The 22696-nt window shown below is 44.6% G+C and overlaps 1 protein-coding gene and 1 long non-coding RNA gene across 2 annotated transcripts; both read left to right on the forward strand.

Annotated features, from left to right (window-relative positions):
• Nucleotides 1-903: 903 nt before the first annotated feature.
• Nucleotides 904-9584, forward strand: CISH (cytokine inducible SH2 containing protein). Its single transcript, XM_020999071.2, has 3 exons — nt 904-1597; nt 6773-6987; nt 7569-9584. The coding sequence occupies exons 1-3, from the start codon at nt 1578-1580 to the stop codon at nt 8084-8086; spliced, it is 753 nt and encodes a 250-aa protein (XP_020854730.1). The 5' UTR covers nt 904-1577; the 3' UTR covers nt 8087-9584.
• A 7083-nt stretch (nt 9585-16667) lies between these two features.
• On the forward strand, nt 16668-20975 carry LOC144456770 (uncharacterized). Its single transcript, XR_013485865.1, has 2 exons — nt 16668-17122; nt 18894-20975. It is a non-coding gene; the product is annotated as an uncharacterized LOC144456770 (long non-coding RNA).
• The last annotated feature ends 1721 nt before the right edge of the window (nt 20976-22696 follow it).

The following is a 22696-nucleotide window of genomic DNA, read 5'->3' on the forward strand; positions in this document are numbered from 1 at the left end:
AAATCAGCACCATTAGGCAGGTCTAAACCAATCCTAGACCTAACCTTCGGTCCTCCTCTTGCTCTTTTTCTCTCCCGTCCTCTTCTTGCCTCCCTCTCCCTCTGTTTTCTCTCTGTCCCTTTCTCTCCTCTCACTTTCTATCCTTTTCCCCCCCTTGGCTCTTTTCCTTTCGTCTCTCCCTCTTTTTCCCCTCTCTCTCCTGGGGCGGGGAGCAGGGAGGGAAAAGGGGGGGGGACCTAATTCCTGGGCTTACAGCCAGCCTCAGGGCGCTGCCATTGGTCGGTTTACTCGCCTGGCCCAGCCTCTCTGCTCTTCCATTGGATGGCCTCCCTAGCCCAGCCCTGTTTTCCTGGAAAGTTCTTGGAAATCTATCAAAGGTATTTCCTTTCACCGACTCTGGTTAACTGCAGGCCAAGGACTCCACTCGCAGCCCAGCCTAGAGCTCAGCCTGAAGTGCTCCAATCGCTTTAGCAACTGGGTCCCGGGGAATAGACCAACTCTTTCCTTGACGTTCTGTTTGCCTTACTCCTTCCCTCCCTCTCCTCTCGCTCTCAGACAGTGCGCACTCAACAAGGTCCTCTGCGGATCCTGCCCTTCACTGTGGAGCCATAGTCCCCGGGGACAGCTCAACAGCCTGCCATCGTGGGTCTCCCTGTCCACAGGGACTCTATTTATACAACAAAGTCTCTCTCTCTCTCTCTCTCTCTCTCTCTCTCTCTCTCTCTCTCTCTCTCTCTCTCTCTCTCTCTCTCTCTCTCTGTCTCTCTCTCTGTCTCTCTCTGTCTGTCTCTCTCTCTGTCTCTCTCTGTCTCTGTCTCTGTCTCTCTGTCTCTCTCTCTCTCTCTGTCTCTCTCTCTCTGTCTCTCTCTCTCTCTCTCTCTCTCTCTCTCTCTCTCTTCTCTCTCTCTCTCTATCGGGTCGGAACAGTGATGTGAATACAATATAATTCCCGGAATCCACTGCTTCCTGGAATAGATTAAAAGAGGCAAACAAAAGATTAGTCAGTGGTGCGTTTCCCCCTCCCCCTTCCTCCCCCTCCCTCGCCTCTCCCCGCCCTCACTCATTCTCTTTGCTTCCCCTCAGCTCATTACAGCAAGTGGCAGCCACGGTGAAGGTTGTGTTTTCTGGGCTCGGGAATCCTCCCGCTGTCTTCTTCCTAGACTGGCTGTCTGACTGGCGGTGCTGAGTCTCTGGCCTGGGCCGGACGCCTGAGTTTTTTGGGAAGGAGATCAGACAGCCCTTCTCAGAGCTTCTCGCGGCTGGCTGCAGGAACCCTTAGCACCCTAGTCCTTTTCTTAGAGCCGGCTTTAGGGAGGAGGCCACCGAACCAGGAGCCCCGGTGAGCCCTGAGCCCCTACTTAAGCCCCAAGCCCTGTGGACGCCTGGCTGAAGTTCGAGTGAGTGAGCCCGAAGCCTGGAGACGCGGCTAACATTTTCCCGGGTTATTCCCTGAGCGCCACAGGAACAGCCTCTCTTTCCGCCATACATCCCTCGCACCGGACCAGGACACAAGAGGGAGCGAGAAAAAGGACTCGGGGGGGAGACCGCGGCTGGCCTCCCTGAAGCCCCGCCGGGACATGATCTTCTGCATCCAAGGGTAAGAGACACCCCCCGTCCCGTCCGTGTGTGTACCCGCTATTCCCTTCTTTCTTCTATATCCATCTCCTTCCCCGTCCCCCACGTTTGTCAGCGCTCGGGGAAGTCCCAAATGGTGTCTGTAGGTTTGAAGGCTCTCGGGTCACCCGTCCCTTCCAGCAAATACAGATTGGCCTGAGGGGCTGTTTGCTCCAAGGATCTTGCTCCCAGACAGGGTGATTATGGAGAATGGAGGTGGGTAAGGTATGGCTAGCAAACAAATGCTGTCGGCTCCCCTTGACCCAATGCATGTGGTGGTAGAGACTTTTCTAGGACTTGGAGAGGCTGCTTTCTGAGAAAGGCCGAGACCGAAAAGGGAAAGGCAGAGGTGAAAACACTCCAGAAAACTATCCTAGGTAGATGTAAAAGATACTTAGGAAAGTCCCACCTAGAGAGAAGAGATGGGACGTGACCTTCCTGTTTCCTGCGCCCTTAAGAACCCCCTTACCCTATTTCTTTCCATCTGAGACGGTGCCCTAGTCTGGTGGGAAACCTCTCAACTAATGTTGTTAGTGCTGGGGGCCATGGAGTAGTGGAAGGTGCCCTGCCTGATCTGGTAATCAAGACCCTACAGTTCTCACTGAGTGAACTTAGGCAAGGCTCTGCCTGTCTTTGAGCCTTAGTTTACCCATCTGTCCTAGAGGAGGGAGTAGGACCAGATGCTTTTTTAAGGTCCTTTCCAGCTGTTGACCATCTAGGCCTTCTCAGGTCCTCCTTGGGAGACTCTCAAAATTTAATATATCACCCTAGCTCTTATCTCTTTGGGGTAATTAGTCATAATGAGCCCAGAAGAAGGAAAGCCAGTGGGACTTCTCTCTGTTCTCAGCCTGACTTTTCTCCGGAAGGAGGGAAAGGGTCATTAGACTTGCTATTTCCTATCACTCAAAAGCCAAGACTTTCTTTACCTTTTCCCAAACTGTGTTTCCCTTCCTTTGCCCACTTTCTCCGTCCCTTTCCAGCATTTTTCTTTTTAAACTTAGGACTAACTGAGAAAGGAAAGAAGAGCAAATTTGGAGATTGTAAAACCAAACCCCCCAGATTTATTGGTCTGTTTGTTACCTGGCTTTTGATGCTCAGGTCTCCTTCCTATCCTTCCTCATCCCAACATCTAGCAGGCTGCCCTTCCTTTTGTACTGCCCTCTCCTTCCTGGCCAGGGAAAGAGTTCAGCAGAAGTCCAAGGAAGGCAGTGATGGCTGGAGTTTTGGGGATTATTGGCTGCTATCTTTTCTGCCCCTTAAGTAAGAAAAGAAATAGATAGAGGAAAGGATTTTTCTTCTGTTTCTCTATTTTTCTTCTCCCTTCTTTTCTTCATTTTCTTCTCTCATTCTATCTTTTCCTTCCCTCCTATCTTCCTTTCCTCTCTCCTGTCTTCTTCCTTCCTTTTCTCCCACTTATTTTTCTTTTCTTCTTTCCTTCCTTCCTTTCTCCATCTTGACTTCTCTTCCCCCCTTCCTCCATCTGTCCCTCTTTTCCTCTCTTTCTATCTCCCTTCATCCTCACCACTTCTTAACATTAGGGGTAGCCAAGTGATGCTGATGGTAGACAGCAGAGATTTTAGCCACCACGACCATTTCCTCTTACCTTAATGGCCCCCCGCCTTTCTTTACTTATTAGACCCCCTAACCCTTCTCCCTATTCTTCTGAGAAAGTCCCCGCCCTAAACCTAGCCCTGGAACAACTTCCAGTTCTTCCCCCAGTCCCTGTGAACCATCTAGGCCTCTGTCCTTCTCCCCTAGTCTTCCTTGGCCCCTGCGTAGTCTGCTTGGCTTGCTGGGCCTCAGACCTTCGTGTACTTTGTTCCATGTTTCATGCTTGGCAGGAGGCACAGATTGGCTCTAGGGTAGGCTGGTAACCTGGCTTCCTTTGAGCTTTGAGCTCCTCTTTGGGCTCCTTGTCCTGCTGGGGCAAGAGCTGCATTGGAGGGGAACCAGTTTCCCATTTTCCTGCCTACTCATTCTGAAGACATCTGTCTACCTTTGAACTGTAGCAACAACAAAATTCTTCTAATCCATCCTCCCCCACCCCCAACTTTCCAAGCCCAATTCCATTCCTTTCCAGGAGCCAAGCACATGGCCGGACATCCCATCATTAGGCTCACAGCATCAATCAGCAGCTATGCAAAGGTCATAGGACTTAGAGATAGAAGGTCCCTTAGAGATCATCTAGTCTAGAGGTTCTGGCCTACCTCCCCCTTTAAAAAAAAAAATCACTCCCTGCCCCCATGGGAATCTACTTTCTTTAACCCTCTAATGGTTTTGTTAAAAAAATTTTCATCATTTCAAACTACTACCGCCCTCCCATCATTCCAGTGCTCCCCAGGGGATGGTATCACCCACTTTGGGAACATATGACTCTAGTATAACCCTGACATTTTATGTGGGGGAGGGGAGGAACTGAAGCCCAGAGAAAAGGAGTCATTTGTCCAAGGTCACACCTAAGTGTCTAAGGTAGGATTAGAGCCTAGGCCTTCTCACTCTCAAACTAATGCTCTTCCCATTACACAAGGCTGATGCTCCCGGGCCTATACCACTAGCCAGCATGACAAGACTATTAAACGTATAACACATGGGTGTGGTTACACCTACATATGCATGTATAGGCATACTTATAGATCTACACGTTTGCAGACTCCTAACACTCCAGTGCAAACATGTGACCACATATAATGAGAGCCTATAGAAATGCACAGTAGGTCCATGGTGGAGTGGGGGATCCCGGGGATACACATGGACATGCCCGTAGGTGGGTGTACCTCTGGAAGGCCTTCCCCCATTAGAATGTCAGCTTCTTGGAAGGTATGTGGCTGGCAGGGCCCCTGCCCCCAAAGCCCAGCATAACAGGAATAATGGGAGAAGCTGTAAGACAGAAAAGACCTAAAGGTGTGTATTTCTATGTATGTGTGTGCATGTCTGTTACCACAGCATTACAGGGAAGGGGATTAATGAGCAAAAGGATAATTAAGCCTGTCCCAAGGTCATATCTCATCTCCAGATGATTTCCAGAAAACCCTTCTTTCTGGGTCTAATCTTCCCCTTCTTCTCCCTCCACTCCATATAAAGCCATCACTCAGAATTCCAGTGCTGCTTCTCATCCTTCTCCTTTTTATTCTTCTCTCCTACTTTCATTCTTCTTCCTCATCCTACATCTTTGCCGGATAGCCAATATGGAGTAGTAGAAAGAGGTGGAATCAGGAAAGACTGGGTTCAAATCCTATTTCAGATACATGCTTTGTAATTACAAGCAAGTGACTTGAACTCCCTGGGCCAGAGTTTTCTTCTGCTATAAAATTGGCATGGAAAATACACCTACATCCCTGTCCGACGCCCAGCAAGTTTGTTTGAGGATCAAATGAGCTAATATATACGTGTGTGTGTGTGTGTGTGTGTGTGTGTGTGTGTGTGTGTGTGTGTGTGTGTGTGTGTGTGTGTGTAGAGAGAGAGAGAGCACATCAAAAAGCTTAAGATGCCATAGAAATGTGAGCTGTGAATTTACTCCTTCCCTTTCCTCATAGAATCCTACAATGTCAGAACTGAAGGTTTTTTAGAAAACAGGACCCTTATTTTACAGAGGCAGGCCTTGAAACCCACAGAGGGATTTGCCTAATGTCACAGAAAAAGCAGTGACAGTGCCAAGAATAGAACCCAGGCTTCTTGACTCCCAAACCAATGATCTTTTCAAAACTTAATTAATTAATTTTTGTAGTTAGAGGCAGCAGATGGCACAGTGAATAGAGTACTGTGCCTAGAGTCAGGAAGGGCCAAGTTCAAATCCGACCTCAGATACTTACTAGCTGTGTGATTCCTGGGCAAATTGCTTAACTTCTGTTTGCCTTAGTTTCCTCAACTGTAAAATGGGGGTAATATATCACCTCCCTCCCAGGGGAGATTTGCAAAAGTGCTTAGCATAGTGGTTGGTACATAGTAGATGCTATTTAAACACTTATTCCTTCACTCTTAATAAGCATTTTTTTCCCTCCTATCCACCACACTCCCTTAAAAAGAACAGGAAAAACAGAAAATCCTAATAGTATGCATAGTCAAGCAAAATAAATTTCCACATTGGTCATGTCCAAAAATGTATGCGTCTTGAGTCCATCATCCAAAGGTAGCACGTTTCATCATCGGTACTCTGGAACGATGGCTGGGTCATTGCATTGATCGTTTAAGAACCAGTGTTCTTTCCAGGACTTTGAGATGCCTCCTTCTTCCTACCTCCTTTCCCAGCCCTTCTCCAACTGTGTTGAATTCCTTTTTTGTTCTCACTCACACAGTGAGGACTGAGACCAAGGCAGGCAGGCTACCCAGGTGTCCCGTTCCTCACTGAGCCACATTACCTGGGACTATCTGTCATGTGGGGAAGGCACAGCATCTGGAGTAAGCTAAACTAGGGACACTGAGGTGATACTAACAGTTGGTCACCTCAGCTCATTCTCCCAGTCAGGGCTGCTCACACCTCTCTTCTTGGTTGCCAGGGCTTGTTCCCTGAGGCCTGGAACTGTCCTGAGGCCTGACTTTGAAAATTTAGAAGGCATTTCTTTTGAAAAGCATATTCATAACCATTGTCTTAGTTTTTCTCCCAACAACCCTGTGAGGAAGTCAGGACAGGTAATGGTTTTATGAAAGGTCCTCTGATATGGCAGATAGAGTGTTGGACTTGGGAGTGAAGGGACCTAGGTTCAGATCCCACTTCTGACACTTACTAGCTTTGCAACACTGGGTGAGTCACTTAATCCATCTGAGTCTCCATTTCTTCTTCAGTGTAATGGTTAAAATAATACCTATGGTACCTATCTCATAGAGTTGTGAGGCTCAAATGGAACAATACATGGAGTAAAGAGCTTTGTGTTAACATAGTTGTTAGCTGCTGGGGGCTATGAATTTTTTTGAAGGGGTGTGTGTGTGTGTGTGTGTGTGTGTGTGTGTGTGTGTGTGTGTGTGTGTTCAAGGGCACCACAAACCCTAGGTGGCACGCTTAGATTCTTATATTTAGAGGCATTAGAGGAGAGAGTGGTGGACAACCAAAGTGTTGGTGAGTGTATGATGGAGGTTGCACATGTGATTACTGAGGAGAGGGAAGGGAGCCAGAGAAGGCAGTCCATGGAACCTTCCATTCACAACAGAGCATCCTTCCTTTCAGACCCCGTCCTTTACTGGAAGAAGAGAGGCTTGGTGGGTTGACGGTACCTGGGCTAGCTGAATTACCAGAGCCAGTCATGCAACCCCTGTCTGTGACCTCCTTCCAAGAGGAGGAGGAGGCTCCAGCCCTAATGGAGAATGAATTGCATCAAGTTCGTGACCCCGAGGAAGACTTGTTGTGCATTGCCAAGACGTTCACCTACCTGCGGGAATCTGGTGAGTGATCCTCTCCCTAAAGACATGAGCATCAGGCTCTCATTTATTGAGAGCCCAGTCTGGGAATATGCCTGGCCTGAGGGACAGAGACAGAGGGAGGAGGACACTGAAACAGTTCCTGTCTAGGGAAACTCCTATGAGAGGGCTAAAAACTTCCCTACCCTCAGGGACCTCCAAGTCAGAAGGGAGTGACATGGCCCCAGGCCCCAGCAAGGCCCTGATCTAATGCAGGTACAGAAAGAGGATATCCTGGGAGGATGTCCTTTATCTTTCCATACATCGCACTAGAAATATCCCAATATTCCAAATGTTCTCTCTCTTGTCTATCTGCTCTGGAAATGCTACCTTATAGGCTTGTTATGGGAAAAACACTTTAAAAGCTTTAGAGTATTTAGTATTTAGAAATGTGAGCTATTAACAATGACAACAATGCCCCTTTCCCCTCCCTATGAATGAGAATGGAATCTTTGCTGCTTCCCTGGGATGGTCCTTTTCTCTCCCAGTGGGAGTGGGCCAGTGGGTAACTACATGAGTAGTATTTAAAATCACCAGCCTTGGTTCTCTCTGCTCTTGGCCACCAGGTTGGTACTGGGGATCTCTCACAGCAGGCGAGGCCAAGCAGCACCTTCAGAAGATGCCTGAGGGTACCTTCTTGGTACGGGACAGCACCCACCCCAGCTATCTGTTCACACTCTCCGTCAAGACCAACAGGGGCCCCACCAACGTTCGCATAGAGTATGCTGACAGCAAGTTCCGGCTGGATTCAAACTGTCTGTCCAAGCCACGGATTTTGGCCTTCCCGGATGTGGTCAGCCTCATCCAGCATTATGTCACCTCTTGCACAACTGACGGCAAGAACGACACCCCCTACCCTCCCCCTGCCTCGCTCCTGCCCAGCCACAAGGACACGGTTCCCACCACGGCAGCAGTGGCTGCTGTCCACCTAAAACTCATCCAGCCCTTTGTCCGGAAGAGCAGCGCCCCAAGCCTACAGCATTTGTGCCGGCTCGCCATCAACAGGCTCACTGCTGAGGTTGACCAACTGCCCCTGCCTAAGCGGATAGGGGACTATCTCAGGCAATACCCTTTCCAGCTCTGAGACAGAGCTTGGTGTTCTTCTATCTTGGCAGACCTGGGAAGACCAGGAGGCCACCTCATCATTTGTCCTTTTACAGAAACCCTATCCAACAAGACACGGACCTCACAATTCCAACAGGTGTGGATTATGGTAACTACCTTTTGGGGATTGGGAATGCCCCTTTCCCTCTCCTCCCCTAATTTCTGCCCATCGCTGGGGAGCAAGGTGCTTGGTCTGTGTCTGCAGACCTGGGGACCCAAGACCAGGATGAGAGTCATTATGCCTGAATTTCCTGGGGGCCAGACCATGGCCATAGGACTAGACTCCTGCCTCTATTTATTTTCCTGGCCACATCAGGGAGATGTTAGGGAGTGGAGTCATATTCCTCTTCTGCTGTGCCAGGATGTGGGACCATCCCAAACTCAGACTAGGATTCCCCTCTGACTTAATTACATATGTGCCAACTACCTGAACCATATGGTCTTGGCTCCTTCTCTGCCTTGGGCAACAGGCCAGAACAGAGAAGCTCACCACTTATGCTCAGCCTTCTCCAAAGACAGGCAGTCAAGCCTGCTTACCACACACCACCCACCCCCAGAGAACATTACCGGACTGGCCAAGCTTGCCAACAAACGTTTCTCATCAGGAAAGAGGCAGCAGAAATTCTCTTTTGTTCCCTTGCCATCTATCCTTCTCCTTCCATGGAAATTGCCAGTCCTGGTATCCCGTGGCTTTCATACCCATCAGTAAAGTCTGGGAAAGAGGGAAGAATGGGAGGCCACAGGAGAGAAGTGGAGGGGCCTTTTGGCCTGAGGCCGAAAGTGACCCAACTGTTTTTCAGTATTTATTTATTTATTCTTTTTGTTTGTTTGTTTGTGGTTCAATAATACCAGAGCAGGGCCTAGATTCAGCAAGCTGGCCTCAGCCTGTTTCAGGTTCTGCTCCTCTGATCTTCAGGGCTCTCCAAAGTGTCCCGAGATCTAATTCTTACTTGTTTTCTCCTGATGTGGCAAAATCCTTCTTACATGAAGTCTAACCAAATCAGTGCCAGTAAACGAAGCTCCTCCCCCACCTTGAGCGCCAGCTCCCTGTCTCCCTAGCCTTCTGAAAGGTGTCTTTCCCTAGGGAGATAGAAGGCCCTTACCTCCGCAGATCTGAATTCAGTTAAGGCTGAGGGCCTGCTTCCATTCTGGCCCTGCCATCTGAATCTCAGAAGAAATTTTGCACACTCCCACAAAGTGCCCTGGTCCTCTCCCAAGGCCCCTGAGGCTGGAGTGGCAAGCTGTCTTCTTACACCTTGATGAACAGGTTGATGGAGGGGCAGGGGCTTTCAGGGGGTGGGAGGCAGGTATGCAGCAGGGGGTGGGTGTATTTGAATAGTTCACCTATGACTTTAACCTCATTTCCCTTTCCTTAGGGACCCTGGGAAGGTGATTTAGCTTAGTTACACAGAGAGAATTGTAAATCTGATTTACAAAGAAACTTTTTAAAAATAATAATTATTATTATAATAAAATCACTGTTGTAGTGGTGTCCTTTTCTACTCTAATCCAGATTGGGGTTGGGGTTGGGGACTAGAAAGCTATTCATATCAGGATCATTCAGAGGATTTGGGAATATTTAACCTGATGAAAAGAAGGGTGGAGGTATGATGTAACCTCTATCTGAAGGGTTTTTGTGTGGAACTGAAAACAAACTTGTTCTATATGTCCAAGGAGGGCAGGATATGGATCAAAGGGTAAGCGTTTTAGGGAGGCAGATTTCCACTGAATTTTCTAATATTTTCCACCCATTTTCTAATAGTTAAAGCTCCAGTAATGGAGTGGGCTACTTTGTAAGTTAATGAGGTCCCCATCATGGGAGTTATTCACGCACAGACTAATTAAACACCTGCCAAGGATGTCATAGAACTTATTCCCATATCAGCTGATCTCTGAGGCTTCTTCTAGCTGTGGAATTCTCCTATGTGTGGAGCCCCAGTCTGTAGAGAAAACAAATGTTTCAGATGTAGATCCTGCCTTTAGGCGGCTCACAATCTAGTAGGGAGAATAAGATTCACATCTATGTAATTACAATACAAGGACTGGTGGGATCAGGGCCAAAAGAAATACAAACTAAGAGTTCTGTAGAGTAGGCCATTTACCCTCTGCTTGAGGGAACAGCATTTGATCAGGGCTTAAAGGGTGAGTATGATTTCAACCAACGGGGATGGGAGGGAGAAGGGGGTTTTCAAAGAGCAGGCAACAGCACGAACAAAGACGTGAGGCAGGAAATGTTTCCAGAATTTGGTGTCATCTGATCTGGCCATAATATAAAATAAGTAAAGGGAAGAGATAAAATAAAAGTAAATAAATAAAATAAAAATAAAAAAGTAAAAGAGATAAAAGTAAAGTGAGAGATAAAATTGCAAAGGGAGGTTGAAGTCAGTTTATGGAGGGTCTTCAAAAGCCAGATTGAGGAATATGGATTTTATTCTGTAGGTAATAGGGAGCTATGAAGGGTTTTGAGAAGAGTGACCTATTCATTAGGAAGATAACTGGTAGAGGGCTCAGCATAAATTGGAAGGGGAGACACTAAAGGTAAGAAGTCCCCCATTAGTCATTAACTTTTTGGGGGGGAGGCAATTGGGGTTAAGTGACTTACCCAGAGTCACACAGTGAGTGAGTGTTATGAGTCTAAGGCCGGACTTGAACTCAGGCCCTCCTGACACCAGGGCTGGTGCTCTATCCACTATGCCACCTAGATGCCTCTAGTCATTAACTTTTACTATAGACTTTCTATGTGCCAAGGTACTATACTAAGCTCAAGAAATAAAAAGAAAAACACTAAGATAAGCCCTGCCCCACAGGAAGCTCACATTCTAAACAGATACATACAGAGTAGAGGGAAGGTCTAAGGCCAGGGGAGATTGAAATGGACATCCCGCAGAAGATGGCATCTGGCCTCTCTCAAGGGGAGCCAGGGATTCTAAGAAGCAGAGGTGAAGAGGGTGAGCATTCCAGTGCTGGGGACCATAGCTAGCGCAGAGGCATTTGTGAGGACCAGCTGGAAAACTAGGATGACTGGACCACAGAGTGCATGGAAGGGAATCATAATGTGTAAGAAGATGGTAAAGAAAAGGAGGTCTCAGGTTCTAAAGAGCTTTAAGTGGCAAAGGAGATTATGTGGGAAGTCCAGAAAGTTCAGTTTTAAAATGTTACAGTTTAAAACTCAAGAGATACTCAGTTCAAAATATCCAATAGGTAGTTGGTAATATGAGACTAGACTTCACTAGGAAGGTTAGGGCTGGATATATGGATGTGGGAATCATCTGTATAGATATGACTATTGACTCTGTGGGAGCTGATGAGAACACCAAGTATATAGTTTAGATTGGAAATAGCAGAGGACCTAGGACAGAGCTGTCTGGTGCACCAACAGTTAGTAGGTGTGGCATGGATAGAGACCCAGTAAAGGAGAATGAGAAGAGTGCTTCAACAGGTATGAGGGTAGCTAAGAGAGCAGTGTCATGCAAACCCAGAGAGGAGAGAATATCCAGGAAGAGAAGGTTGTCAACAACATCAAATGGAGCAGAGATGTCACGGAGGGTGGGGTTTGAGAAAAGTCTATTAGATTTGGCAATTAAAGACCACTGCGCTGTTGCAATGGTCCAGATAGGGTGGGATGAGGGTATGAATGAAGGAAGTAACTCATAAACTAATAAATGCGAGAACAATGGTGAGAGAATGGGGGACGTTTTAAACAAGAAGTGATCTTGTTTAGTCCCACAAATGCCAAGCCCAGTGCTGTATCATTCATGGTCCTGATTCGAGCCATTAATAGCCACCCTTCCTCCAATCACAATGTGACTACTGAGAGGGCTTGTGGTTCTGTGATCCTCTGTATCTAATGCTCAGCAGGTATCTCTGGGTAACCCTTCTGCTCCTTAGAGGAAACTGCTGCTGTTCCTCTGCACCAGTTCTGAGGCACTCAGTAGGTAATGGAAGGCCCTTGATCCTTACGGGTTTTTTGTTTGTTTTATTTTAAAATTCAACTTAATTTTATTTTTACAAAGAGCCACATTCTCTCCCTCCTACTTCCCCTTCACCTCCATTAAGGAAAGAAAAACAAGAACCCTGTTACAAACATTATGTATAGTCAAGCAAAACAAATTCCCACATTGTCCATACCCAAAACAACAACAAGAAAAGAATCTGTCTCAATCTGCACTCTGATTCCATCACCTCTCCACAAGAAGGCTGGCAGCATATTTCACTATGAATCCTCTGCAATTATGAATGGTCTTTTCCTTGAAGTCTTTCAAATACATTTGTCTCTATAATAGTGTTATTATCACATACATTGTTCTCCTGATTCTACTCATTTCACCCTGCATTAGTTCATACAAGTTTTCTCAAGCCTCTCTGAAACCATTCTCTTCATTACTTTCCATAACTTGTTCAGCCATTCCTGAAACGCCATGGCCCCTACAAGTGTTAGAAAGAACAGCACTAAGGGACCTGCTGGATAAAACAAAACAAAACAAAACAAAACAAAACAAAGCAGAAAATACTCTTCATCCTCATGTGGTGAATGCTTTTCATACCAGATTCCTGTCTCCCTGAAATTCATCCCTTTCTCCATCTCTCCCTAGGGCTATCAGTGAGTTCATAGGATTTAGAGCTAGAAGTAACCTGGAGCCGGAAGGGGCCTTAAATGTTTTAGAGCTGAGACTCTTGGAGGGATCTCTAATGGGATTTAGAGGTGTTGGGCCTCACTTCTCTCCTCTGTAAAATGATGAGATTGGGTCTTACAGTCTCTAGGACCAGCTCTGATGTTCTATGTTCTACAGGCTCTTCTAATTCTGATGGTCTTTGATTGTTGATATCTAAGAGGCAGGTAGGTGGTGTCGAAGTGGAGAGGACACTAAGCTTGGAGTTCAAACCTAGCTTCATACACTAACTAATTGTGAGATCCTAGACAAGTCAATTAATCTCTGTTTGCCTCAGTTTCCTCAGCTGTATAATGAGGATAAGATTAACATCTACCTCCCAGGGGTTTTGTGAGAATCAAATGAGATCATATTTGTTAAAAAAAAAAAAAGTACTTAGCCCCCATCCAGGGACCCAGCAACCTCTACAGTGGCATTCATTAACCTGTTTTACCAGTTTTAATAGCTTCAAGTTTTGTCTGAAATCAGTCATTGGCACAGGATGTTAACCCCATGGTGATGGGTGTGGCTCAGTTCTCCCTCTATCAGGGAGCAGTATACATACATCCAAGCTCTCTCTCCCGAAAGGTTTTTTTTTTTTATCCATTTCTGTATCAGGGAGTGTAACAAGCATAATCTCCTCTTATCTTGGAGACCTTTACGTTTCTGAAGGTGCTTTATAGTTTATCAAACTTCTGTCTCCCAACAGCCCTGTGAAGCAGGTAACGATGCCTAGCCCCAAATTATAAATTATAAATTTATAAATATGTAAATTATAAAGGACAGAACTGAGATCTGTAAAAGTAAAATGACTTGCCCAGGGTCACTCAGCTGTTAAGTCTCATGCTTATGGCTCTTGACCTCAAGACTAGGATTGTTGCCAAGGCAACCTTTTCAAATACCCTGGAATCCAAGAGCAAAGGTGAGAGGGGTTTGAATTAAGGCTCAGGCTATCTCTTCAGGTGGTTTTCCGTATCTTGAATTTATAGCATTTTGAAAGAACTTTTGCATCCCTTTACTCTTTTACTCCTCAGCCTATGCCATAAACAGGGAGATTAATTAGTTTCATTTTGATTCGTGACAAAGGTACTAAGGCTTAGAGAGGAAATAACTCTTTCCTGGTCACACAGTTAGTTGGAGGTAGAGATGGGACCAGAGCCCTCTTTCTCTTGACATTGAATCTGGAGTTCTTTCTGCCACTACTCATAATAGCTAGAAAATTGTCTCAGGGCAGAGATGACTCCAAATTCCTGGGAGGTAACCCCCTGTTCAAAGAATTTTAGACCCAGAAGATTTCTTAGGGACAATAATTGTACTCATTGGGAAACTGAGGTCTGGAATAGGTCTCAATGACTTGCCCAAAGTCACATAATGAGTTAGTAGCAGAGGCTGATCTAGGACTCCAGTCTACTAAATCTCAGGCTGGTGTCATCTGCACTATCCCATATCATCTCTTTATATGAATGTAATGATCTGACTTCTCTACTCAGATTCATAGAATGTCAGAGCTGGAAAGGACATTAGAGATAATATAATTCATCCACTTTTTTTTTTTAACTGATGAGAAAATGAGGCCCAGAGAGATGAAAGAATTTGCCCATGCTGATGGCTAGGTGACTATGATATGTGATAGACCCTGTTCTAGATATAAGATATACAGTCAGTTAAAGCCTCATTCTTCAGCACAGACCAGACCCAGACCAAAGACAGTTTGCCTCTGTACGCATTTCTCTTCCCAATCCTAGCACTTCACCAAAGGGCCCATTCAAGTGGGAGATGACCAGCTCATTCTGCATGGTATTCCCTTGAGGGGGCAGAGGATACCAGGCTAGGGCCAGTCCAGTCTAGATGCCTGAGGGAATACCCTGAGAGGCATTACTAGGCATGATAATAAAAGGGCTGACAGCCTCTGATAGAGTAATAACTCTTAGCCTGGACTGGACCACTGCTACCACTTCCTGAATTTTATTTCCTATCCTGGGCTTGACAACCATTTTTCTTAGAAGTTGCTGCTGTGGCCTTTCCAGATCTGAAGTTTTATGTAATGCAATTATTCCCCTTAAAGAGTGTTCTAAGGAGTAATATGACCTCCACCTTCTCTCCTCTTCCTCCCTCCTCTTTCTGTTTCCTCAGATTTCACATCCGTTTTTTTCCCCTTCTTCCTAAGAATAAAGCTAGTGGTGGGTGAATGGAAACCCACCCTGGTTCCTGGTATCTGCTAAGGGAATTGGTCCCTGTCTTTCTTCTTTTAAAGGGATTTATTTAAATTAAAATCTTTTTTTTTGAACTTTTTTTTTTCAAATAAGCCCTTATTTTCTTACTTCCTTGCCTCTCCCTACATGTGTATGCAGGCACACACACACAGAAGAAAAAAAAATCCTTGTAACAAATGTGCAATGTCAAACAAAACAGATTCCTGCATTGGCCATGTCCAAAAATGCATTTCTCATTCTACATATTGAGTCCATCACTTATCTATATGCTTTATTATCAGTTCTCTGGAATAATAATTTAAATAATGTCATTTTTATTATATAGGCTTAGTCTACCTATGAGCAATTAATATTTCTCCAATTATTTAGACCTGTCTTATTTTCATAAAATGTTTCATTGTAATAGTTATATAGTTCCTGGGTGTATTTTCATAGGCAAACTTCCAGAAATGCTGAAGATTTATGTGGATTTATCTTATAGTCTGCAACTTGCTGAAGTTTCTAGTGTTCTCTAAATAAACCACATTATTTACAAAAATAAATTATTATTTTATTTTCTCTTTGCCTTTTGCTTATTCCTTTAATTTCCTTTTCTTGTCTTCTTATTACTGCTAGCATTTCTAGCATTGTATCAAACAATAGTGGCAATAATGGACATCTTTGCTTTAAGCCTGATCTTACTGGAAAGGCTTCTAGTTTATTTCTATTATATCTAAGGCTGACAGTTTTAGATAGAAAATATTTACCATATTAAGGAATATATAGGATTCTTTTGCATTTACAATTCTGTTTATAGTTTTCCCAATATTCAATCAAATCTACATTTGGAGTATAAATCCAACCTGGTCACAGTGACTAATGTTTTTGATACATTGCCTCTTTGTTGATATTTTACTTAGGATTTTTGTGTTGACAGTCATCAGGGATATTGATCTATAGTTTTCTTTCTCTGTTTTGACTCTCCCTGTTTTGGTTCATGTCTTTTCCCAAGCCAAGGAGAACTAATGGGGAAAGTACAGTTGTAGGTAATGGCCCTTAAAAAGTGGTTACTTTGTTGTTCTCTCCTACTTAGACAAGAGAACAAAGACTTCAGTCATGTGCAGAAGACAGTTTTAAAGTTACATACAGGCAAATCGTCCTGGGAGAGAGAGTTGTTAAAGGGTGATGAAAGGAGAATTGAAAGGTCTCTGGGGATCTATATAAAACAGAATGGAGCCTCATTCGTCTGAGATATGGTTTACTCAAAAAATGATGCTTAGATCACACGCTTGATCCCTGGTGCGTGTAGTAAGATTCACTCTATTCCCCCAGTTCCAGAATGTGCCCTAGCCTTAGTCGCAGACTGAGCTCTAGCCCTCTTCATGACCTTCACTAGGGTTCTCCCTAGCCTTCTCCCCCCAGCACATTTCCTGCCGATGTGGCTCATCCTAAGGACGACTGGTTCTGAACAGGAAAGTCGCAGGAAATAAAGAGAAGAGGGAAGTTTTTCGGGTTTGATTTGAGGGGATAGGAAGGGGGGCAGGTACTAAAGCGCTAGGCTGTAGAAAGTGCCCGATCTCAGCCCAAGCAGGCACTTCCTGGGTCCATGAGCCAACTTCTCCGGGAAAATAAAGGCGAGTTTCCCGGGAGATCTGGGCAGGGGCGGAGGGGCGGGGAAAACACTGAGCGCTAGAGCTTCTTAGGGGTGGGGATTCTCAGGAGCTGGGAGCTAAATAAACTCAGACGTTTAATATCAGTCCTCTCCATCTCCCTTCTCCCAGAGATTGGTTTTCCAGGGAATTGACCTCCTTCTCTCAGTTCTCTTCACACGAAGAGGCTCAATTCCAAGAACTGGGGCCCAGCCTTTTGGGGCCGGGCGGGCTCCGGGCTGAGCGGCCAGTGCAAAGAAGTAGTTAATTTTAAACCAAATAGCCCTTGGTGGCCGCTTCTTAGGAACTCTTTGCGCAACGGCGCTCTATCACAGATCCGGAGCGAGGTCCAGCTGGCGCAGGGACTGCATATGAGAACCACTCAGCTGCAAGGGGGAGTTTGGGAGGGGGTGTGGAGGAGAATGACCTGGGGCCTGGGGACTGAGGTCAAGGGGGTCTTCAGGAGCTCAAGATCGAGGGAGACCACACCTCTTCATTGTCGCATTCTCCTGTCCCTTCCCCCAAGGTAAGTCCTGCAGGGCTCATGTGAAACTGAGGTTCCTCTGAAATCTAAATTTGCTTCTGCCTAGGATTTGAGGAACCTGGGTGAGACCAAGTAGGCGTGACTGTATTTAAAAAAATAATAATAGTAACAAATGAGTTAAAGAGAGTTCATAAGCTCACAGCTATAGAGGTGGAAGGAGCCTTAGAGTCACATGGTTAGTTGCACCGGGGTTCTACTAACTTGCTCTCTCTGTGTCCTTGGGCAAGTCACTAGCCTCTTTAGGCCTCCCTGGCCTCATCTGTAGAGAGTTCGACTAAGTGGACTTTGAGGCCCCTCCCAGCTCAATATCTGTGATGCTGTAATCCGTCTCATTTTATAGGTGAGGACAGGGAGTCTTAGAGAGGCTAATGACTTGCCCCAGAATCACGCAGCACAGAGGGACAAGCTTTTCACCACCTGCCTCCATCTCTGGCCTACACCACGAAGCCTTCACTTCCTTTGGCCTCCATGTGATGAGCATCTCTACCAACTAAATTTCCATCCTTTAAGACTTAATCTTATAATGTCCTAGAATAATAAGAGCTAGCTATTAACAATATTAATAATAAATATTAATAAATATTTAATAATAGCTAGCTATAGCTCTTTCAGGTTTGCAGAGTACTTTACAAAATCACCTCATTTTATCCTCACAACAACCCTGAGAGGCAGGTGCAATTATTATTCCTGTTTTACAGGTGAGGAAACTGAGGCAGAGGACACATGACTTGCCCAGGGTGACGCAGTTAGTCTCTGAAGCAGGATTTGTAATCAGGTCTTCCTGACTCCATTTTCAGTGCTCTGTAGCATCAACAAAATGCCAATGGCTTCCATTTCTATAGTGAATGTTTACAACCCTGCCCCTTTTTTTCCCCCTCATAAAAATCCTTTGAGTATTAGTATTATCCCTCATTTTCCAGAGGAAGAACAAAAGGCCCAGAAAGTTTAAGGGACTTGGCCAAGGTCACATAGCTAGGAAGCATCAGAGCTAAGACTTGAACCCAATTCTCTTGACTTGGGGTCCAATGTTTTCTGTATCATACACATCTCTTGTGTTATTGTTTTGAAGTTATTTAAAGTTTCATTGAGGTCCTTGGACAAGAAGATCTCTAAGATTGTTTCTAGATCTGATGTTCTTCCAGGACACCTGTGTTTGCATGTATTCTACAGTTGCCCTACTACAACACCAATTGTCACTCTTCCCCATAAATCAGTCATCAAGTTCTGTTGTTTGTATCCATACAACATTCCTCCCGAACACTCCACCCAGGTTGTCCTCAAATGCCATCTACTCCACAAAGGCCAGATCCTTTTATTGATAATGACTTTCCTCCTCATGCCCTATGAAAGACTTTACCTATACCTCTCTAATGCACTTGTCACATAATATCATGTGCGATATTTATGTGAAGTTATATTTTATCCCCACCTAGACTGTAAGATCAATGAATGAAGAGAAGGTAATCTATCCAAATGTGTTTTCTTTCTGCTATTGGGCAAAGCACACAACATTTAATAAATAAATACTAAATGTTTATTAAATTGAACTGAAATTGATAAAACCCCTCTTTTTTTAATCATGATTTGTCTAGAACTGACGAAGAAAAAGAGAGAGAGAAAGGCCTAAAGAGACAGATATTCTTAGGGCAGCAATGTTTAGGTTATAGTGGGAGAGGGAGGGGATTCCCTGAGGTTGTGGTCAGGTGTTGTTATTGTTACTGATCTTTCATTCTCTCTCTCTCTCTTTTTTTAGGCAATTGGGGTTAAGTGACTTGCTGAAGGTCACACAGCTAGTGTTTGGTCTGAGGCTGAATTTGAACTCAGGTCCTCTAACTTCAGGGCTGGTGCTCTATCCACTGCACCACCTAGCTGCCCCTGATCCTTCATTCTCAATGAAGACCCTTGACATCAGTGGGGTGATATCTTGACTTGGTTGTTTATTGGATTTAAGTGAGACAGAGTTGCACCAAGTCATCACCCTCCCTCTCTCTTCCAGCGTCATTAAAATCCAGTGGCAGGACAAAAGTCAAGACAACTGGCGATGGACTTGGATGCAGTGGATGACCTTGGCCTTTCTAGGGTTAAGCATTGGAGAGAAAGCACCAAGTGGGAGCGTTCCATTCCCCTGCTCTCAAAGTGGGCGATAGTGATTACAGACATGAAAGGGAGCAGTGGGAGATAAGGCTGGGAAGGTTGGGTGAAGCACCTTGAATCCTGTAGGCAAAGGGGAGCCATTAAAAGTGTCTGAACAAAACAGCGTCATCAAAGCTGGGCTCCAAAGAAGGCTAATCTTTCAGGATGGATTAGAGGGGAAGAGATGAGAGGCAGGTGGATCAATGGATCTGGACATAACTATAGTCCAAGGGAGAAGAAATGAAAGCATGAACTAGGGTGCAAAGACACAGACTCAAATGGAGACCTAACAATAAAATCCTAAATAATGAGTGAATCAAAGAACAAGTCACAGAAACAATAATTATATTAAAGAAAATTATAATGATGAAACAACATACCACAATTTCTGGAGTGGAGATAAAGCAGCTCTTGGAAAAAATCATATCCCTGCAAACATACATTAACAAAACAGAAAAAGAAACGCTTAGTGAACTGATTATGAATTTTAAAAAATTAAAAAGCTGACAAATAAACATAACTACAAGAAGCACAAAAAAAGAGATATTAAAGTTAGGGAAGTCAACTGGAAATACCCCCTAAAAGCCTATAGAAATGATAAATAATGCGAAAAGCTAGGTTTTTTTTTAAAGGCTGACAGAATTGATGGGCCTTATCAAATCTGATTAAAAAGAGGAAGGCAGAAAGTCAAATCAAACAATATAGTGAACAAAGGGAAATCACAACAAAATAGAAGAAATAAAAATAATTACCAGAGCCTACTATACACAGTTATATGCTACCAAATTGAGAACATGAAAGAAATAGAATACCTTCAAAAATATAAAATGTCCAAACAGAAAGCAAAATTGAGATCTTAAATAATTAAATCTCAGAAAAGAAAATATAACTAACCGTAAAAGAACTACCAGAGGGGGAACAACAACTCCTAGTGTTGGTGGATTAATGAATTCTGTCAGAGTTTTAAAGAACAATTAGTACCAATAATAGTACACAAATTATTCTCTCAAATTGAGAAAGAGGGCGCCCTTTTATGAGACAAATGTAGTCCTAATATCTAAACCAGAGAATGATAACATCGAGGGAAAATTATAGACAGATATCATTAATTAATATCAATTTAAAAATATTAAATAACATTCTATCAGACTACTGTGATTCATCCAAGAAATCAATCATCATGACCAATGCCAATTTATACCAAGGATGCAAAGATAGTTTAACATTAGGAAAATAATTGACACAATTATATTAAAAAGACGAACTTCCTAAATCACCTGATCATCTGAATAGATTGTTAACTAATTGGAACACAAGAGGTAGAAGAGCATTTGGTATTGGCCCAGTGTAGGATGAAGGTAACTTTGGGTTCTCAGAGACTGCCTACAGTGTAAAAGCTTCATGTGGACCTGGAGAAAGACTGTGTGTGTCTACTGTCAAGATCTACTTAAGTTCATGGGGAAAGACTCATCACCAGATAAAGACTGGCAAATACGTAATAAATCTTTAAAAAAAAATTTTTTTTCAGTTAACAAGCATGTGTTTTCTCTCCTTCCCACCTCTCTCCTTCTTTGGAATGAGAGAGTCAGAAAGAGAGAGAAACAGATATAGAGTAACAAACACAGAGGCAGAGAAATGTAACCCTTGTAATGAATATGCATAGTCAAACAAAGTAAATTTCTTCAGTAGCCCTGTCTAAAAATGTATATCTCATTCTGCATCTTGAGTCCCCAGGTGACAAATTCTTTCAGCAATAGCAACTCATGAATCTGTAGAGAGAGGTGTTGCAATCTGCATCAGCGGAGGGGCTGATGCTCCTAATGGTACCCACTCTCTCCCTTCAGAGAGCTTACACTCCTCTTGGGGGAGAGGAAAAGCACGTATACAGATAAAGGTGATACAAGGTAAGGTGTAGTAGGGTAAAGGGGAAGTCCAGATAAAATGCTCTAGGAGAATTTTCAGAAGGGCCAGATCACTTTCAGGGTGAAGTCAGCCATTTTTAGATGTTGCTTGCTGTCTTTCATTCTCAAAGAGGACCAAAATGATGCCATTATGGTGGAATCAAGCCACAGTGCGTCCGACTGTGGCTGATTGGACCAGTACAAACTCAGAATGCTCTATCCTAGGTTGGGCACAAATAGTCCATGTGAACATTTGGGGTGCGTTCTCTAAATTTGCGCATCTCACAAACTTTCTTTTGAGCCACTTCAGTTCTGCTTTGATGTGAGTTGTGTAGAGTATGTGGAAGAAGGGCAGAAATGTGAGCTCCATTAGACTGTAAGCTTCTTAAAGGCAGGGACAATGCTTTTGTTTGCCTTTGTCTCCTCAGTGCTTAGCATAGTGCCTGGCACGCAGTTGATGGACTGACTGACTGACTGAAAGAAAGAAAATTGGAAGGGATTCTCCCTTGTGGGGGTGCCCACGTGGCCCCTGCATTCCTTAGTCCTTGGGCTGAGTCCCTTTGCTTCTGTGGAAGTTCTCTGGGCACCTGTGGTACTTCTCTGGGATGGTGAGGAATGTTGTATCTTTGGACTTGGGTAATGTTGTCTATGTGTCTGTGGACTCTTTGGGGGCATGTGGACAGAAGTATCACTTGTCCTCGTCCAAAGCCTCTGAACTGGCCAGTGGGAAGAAGAATGCCCATAGCCTAGCCATCTCTGCCGCCTGCCTGAAACCTTGTGCTGAGGTTCAAAGACCACAGCTCCTGACATTGACCTCCCAAATCTGAACATGCTTTTGCCCTCTAAAGTCCTAGCCTCGCCACATTTTTTGGGCAAGAATGAGTGGCCATCAAAACATCTCCTTTATGTATCCCACTCCAATCAATGAGCCAGTGGTGGGTCTTCCAGTACACAGAAGGAAACATTCAAGTTATCATTGACCCTGGATTTGGAGACAAAGATCCTTTGTGACCTTGGGCAAATAGGCCTCAGATTCCTCCATCTTTACAATGAAGGGGCTAGACTAAGTAAAGTCTAAGTTCTTTTACAACTCTAAATCTTGTGCCATTATGAACCTGAACAGAACAGAGAGGTCATTTCTTGACAAAATTTTCTCCAAGAAGCCTCTTTGAAAACATAGACCTTTTCTGTGAGGAAAGCACATTCAGTCCCTCTCCACCCCATCCCTAAAGCTCATTAGTTAATCAGATCCTTCTTTCCACCTCCTCTTCAGTAGGAGGGACCAAGGGCCAGGTGCAGTGGAGGGGTTGTTAAGGTGCCTGAAGGAGGTATGAGAAAGAAGACAAAGTTCACCAACTTGGCTTTGAGAAAGGGTCTGGCCTTGATAAAGAAAAGAAAGAAGGGGAGGGACAAGGAGACAGAGTCCCCAGGGCACTGCCCAGTGGCTGGCAGTATTGCTAATCCCTGGTTTTTGTCCAGATGCCAAGTCTTGCCTTCATATATTCCCTGGATGATGCCAGAG

Source organism: Phascolarctos cinereus, unplaced genomic scaffold (assembly GCF_003287225.1).
Source record: "Phascolarctos cinereus isolate Bilbo 61053 unplaced genomic scaffold, phaCin_HiC Scaffold_4;HRSCAF=312, whole genome shotgun sequence".
Classification (NCBI taxonomy): Eukaryota; Metazoa; Chordata; class Mammalia; order Diprotodontia; family Phascolarctidae; genus Phascolarctos; species Phascolarctos cinereus.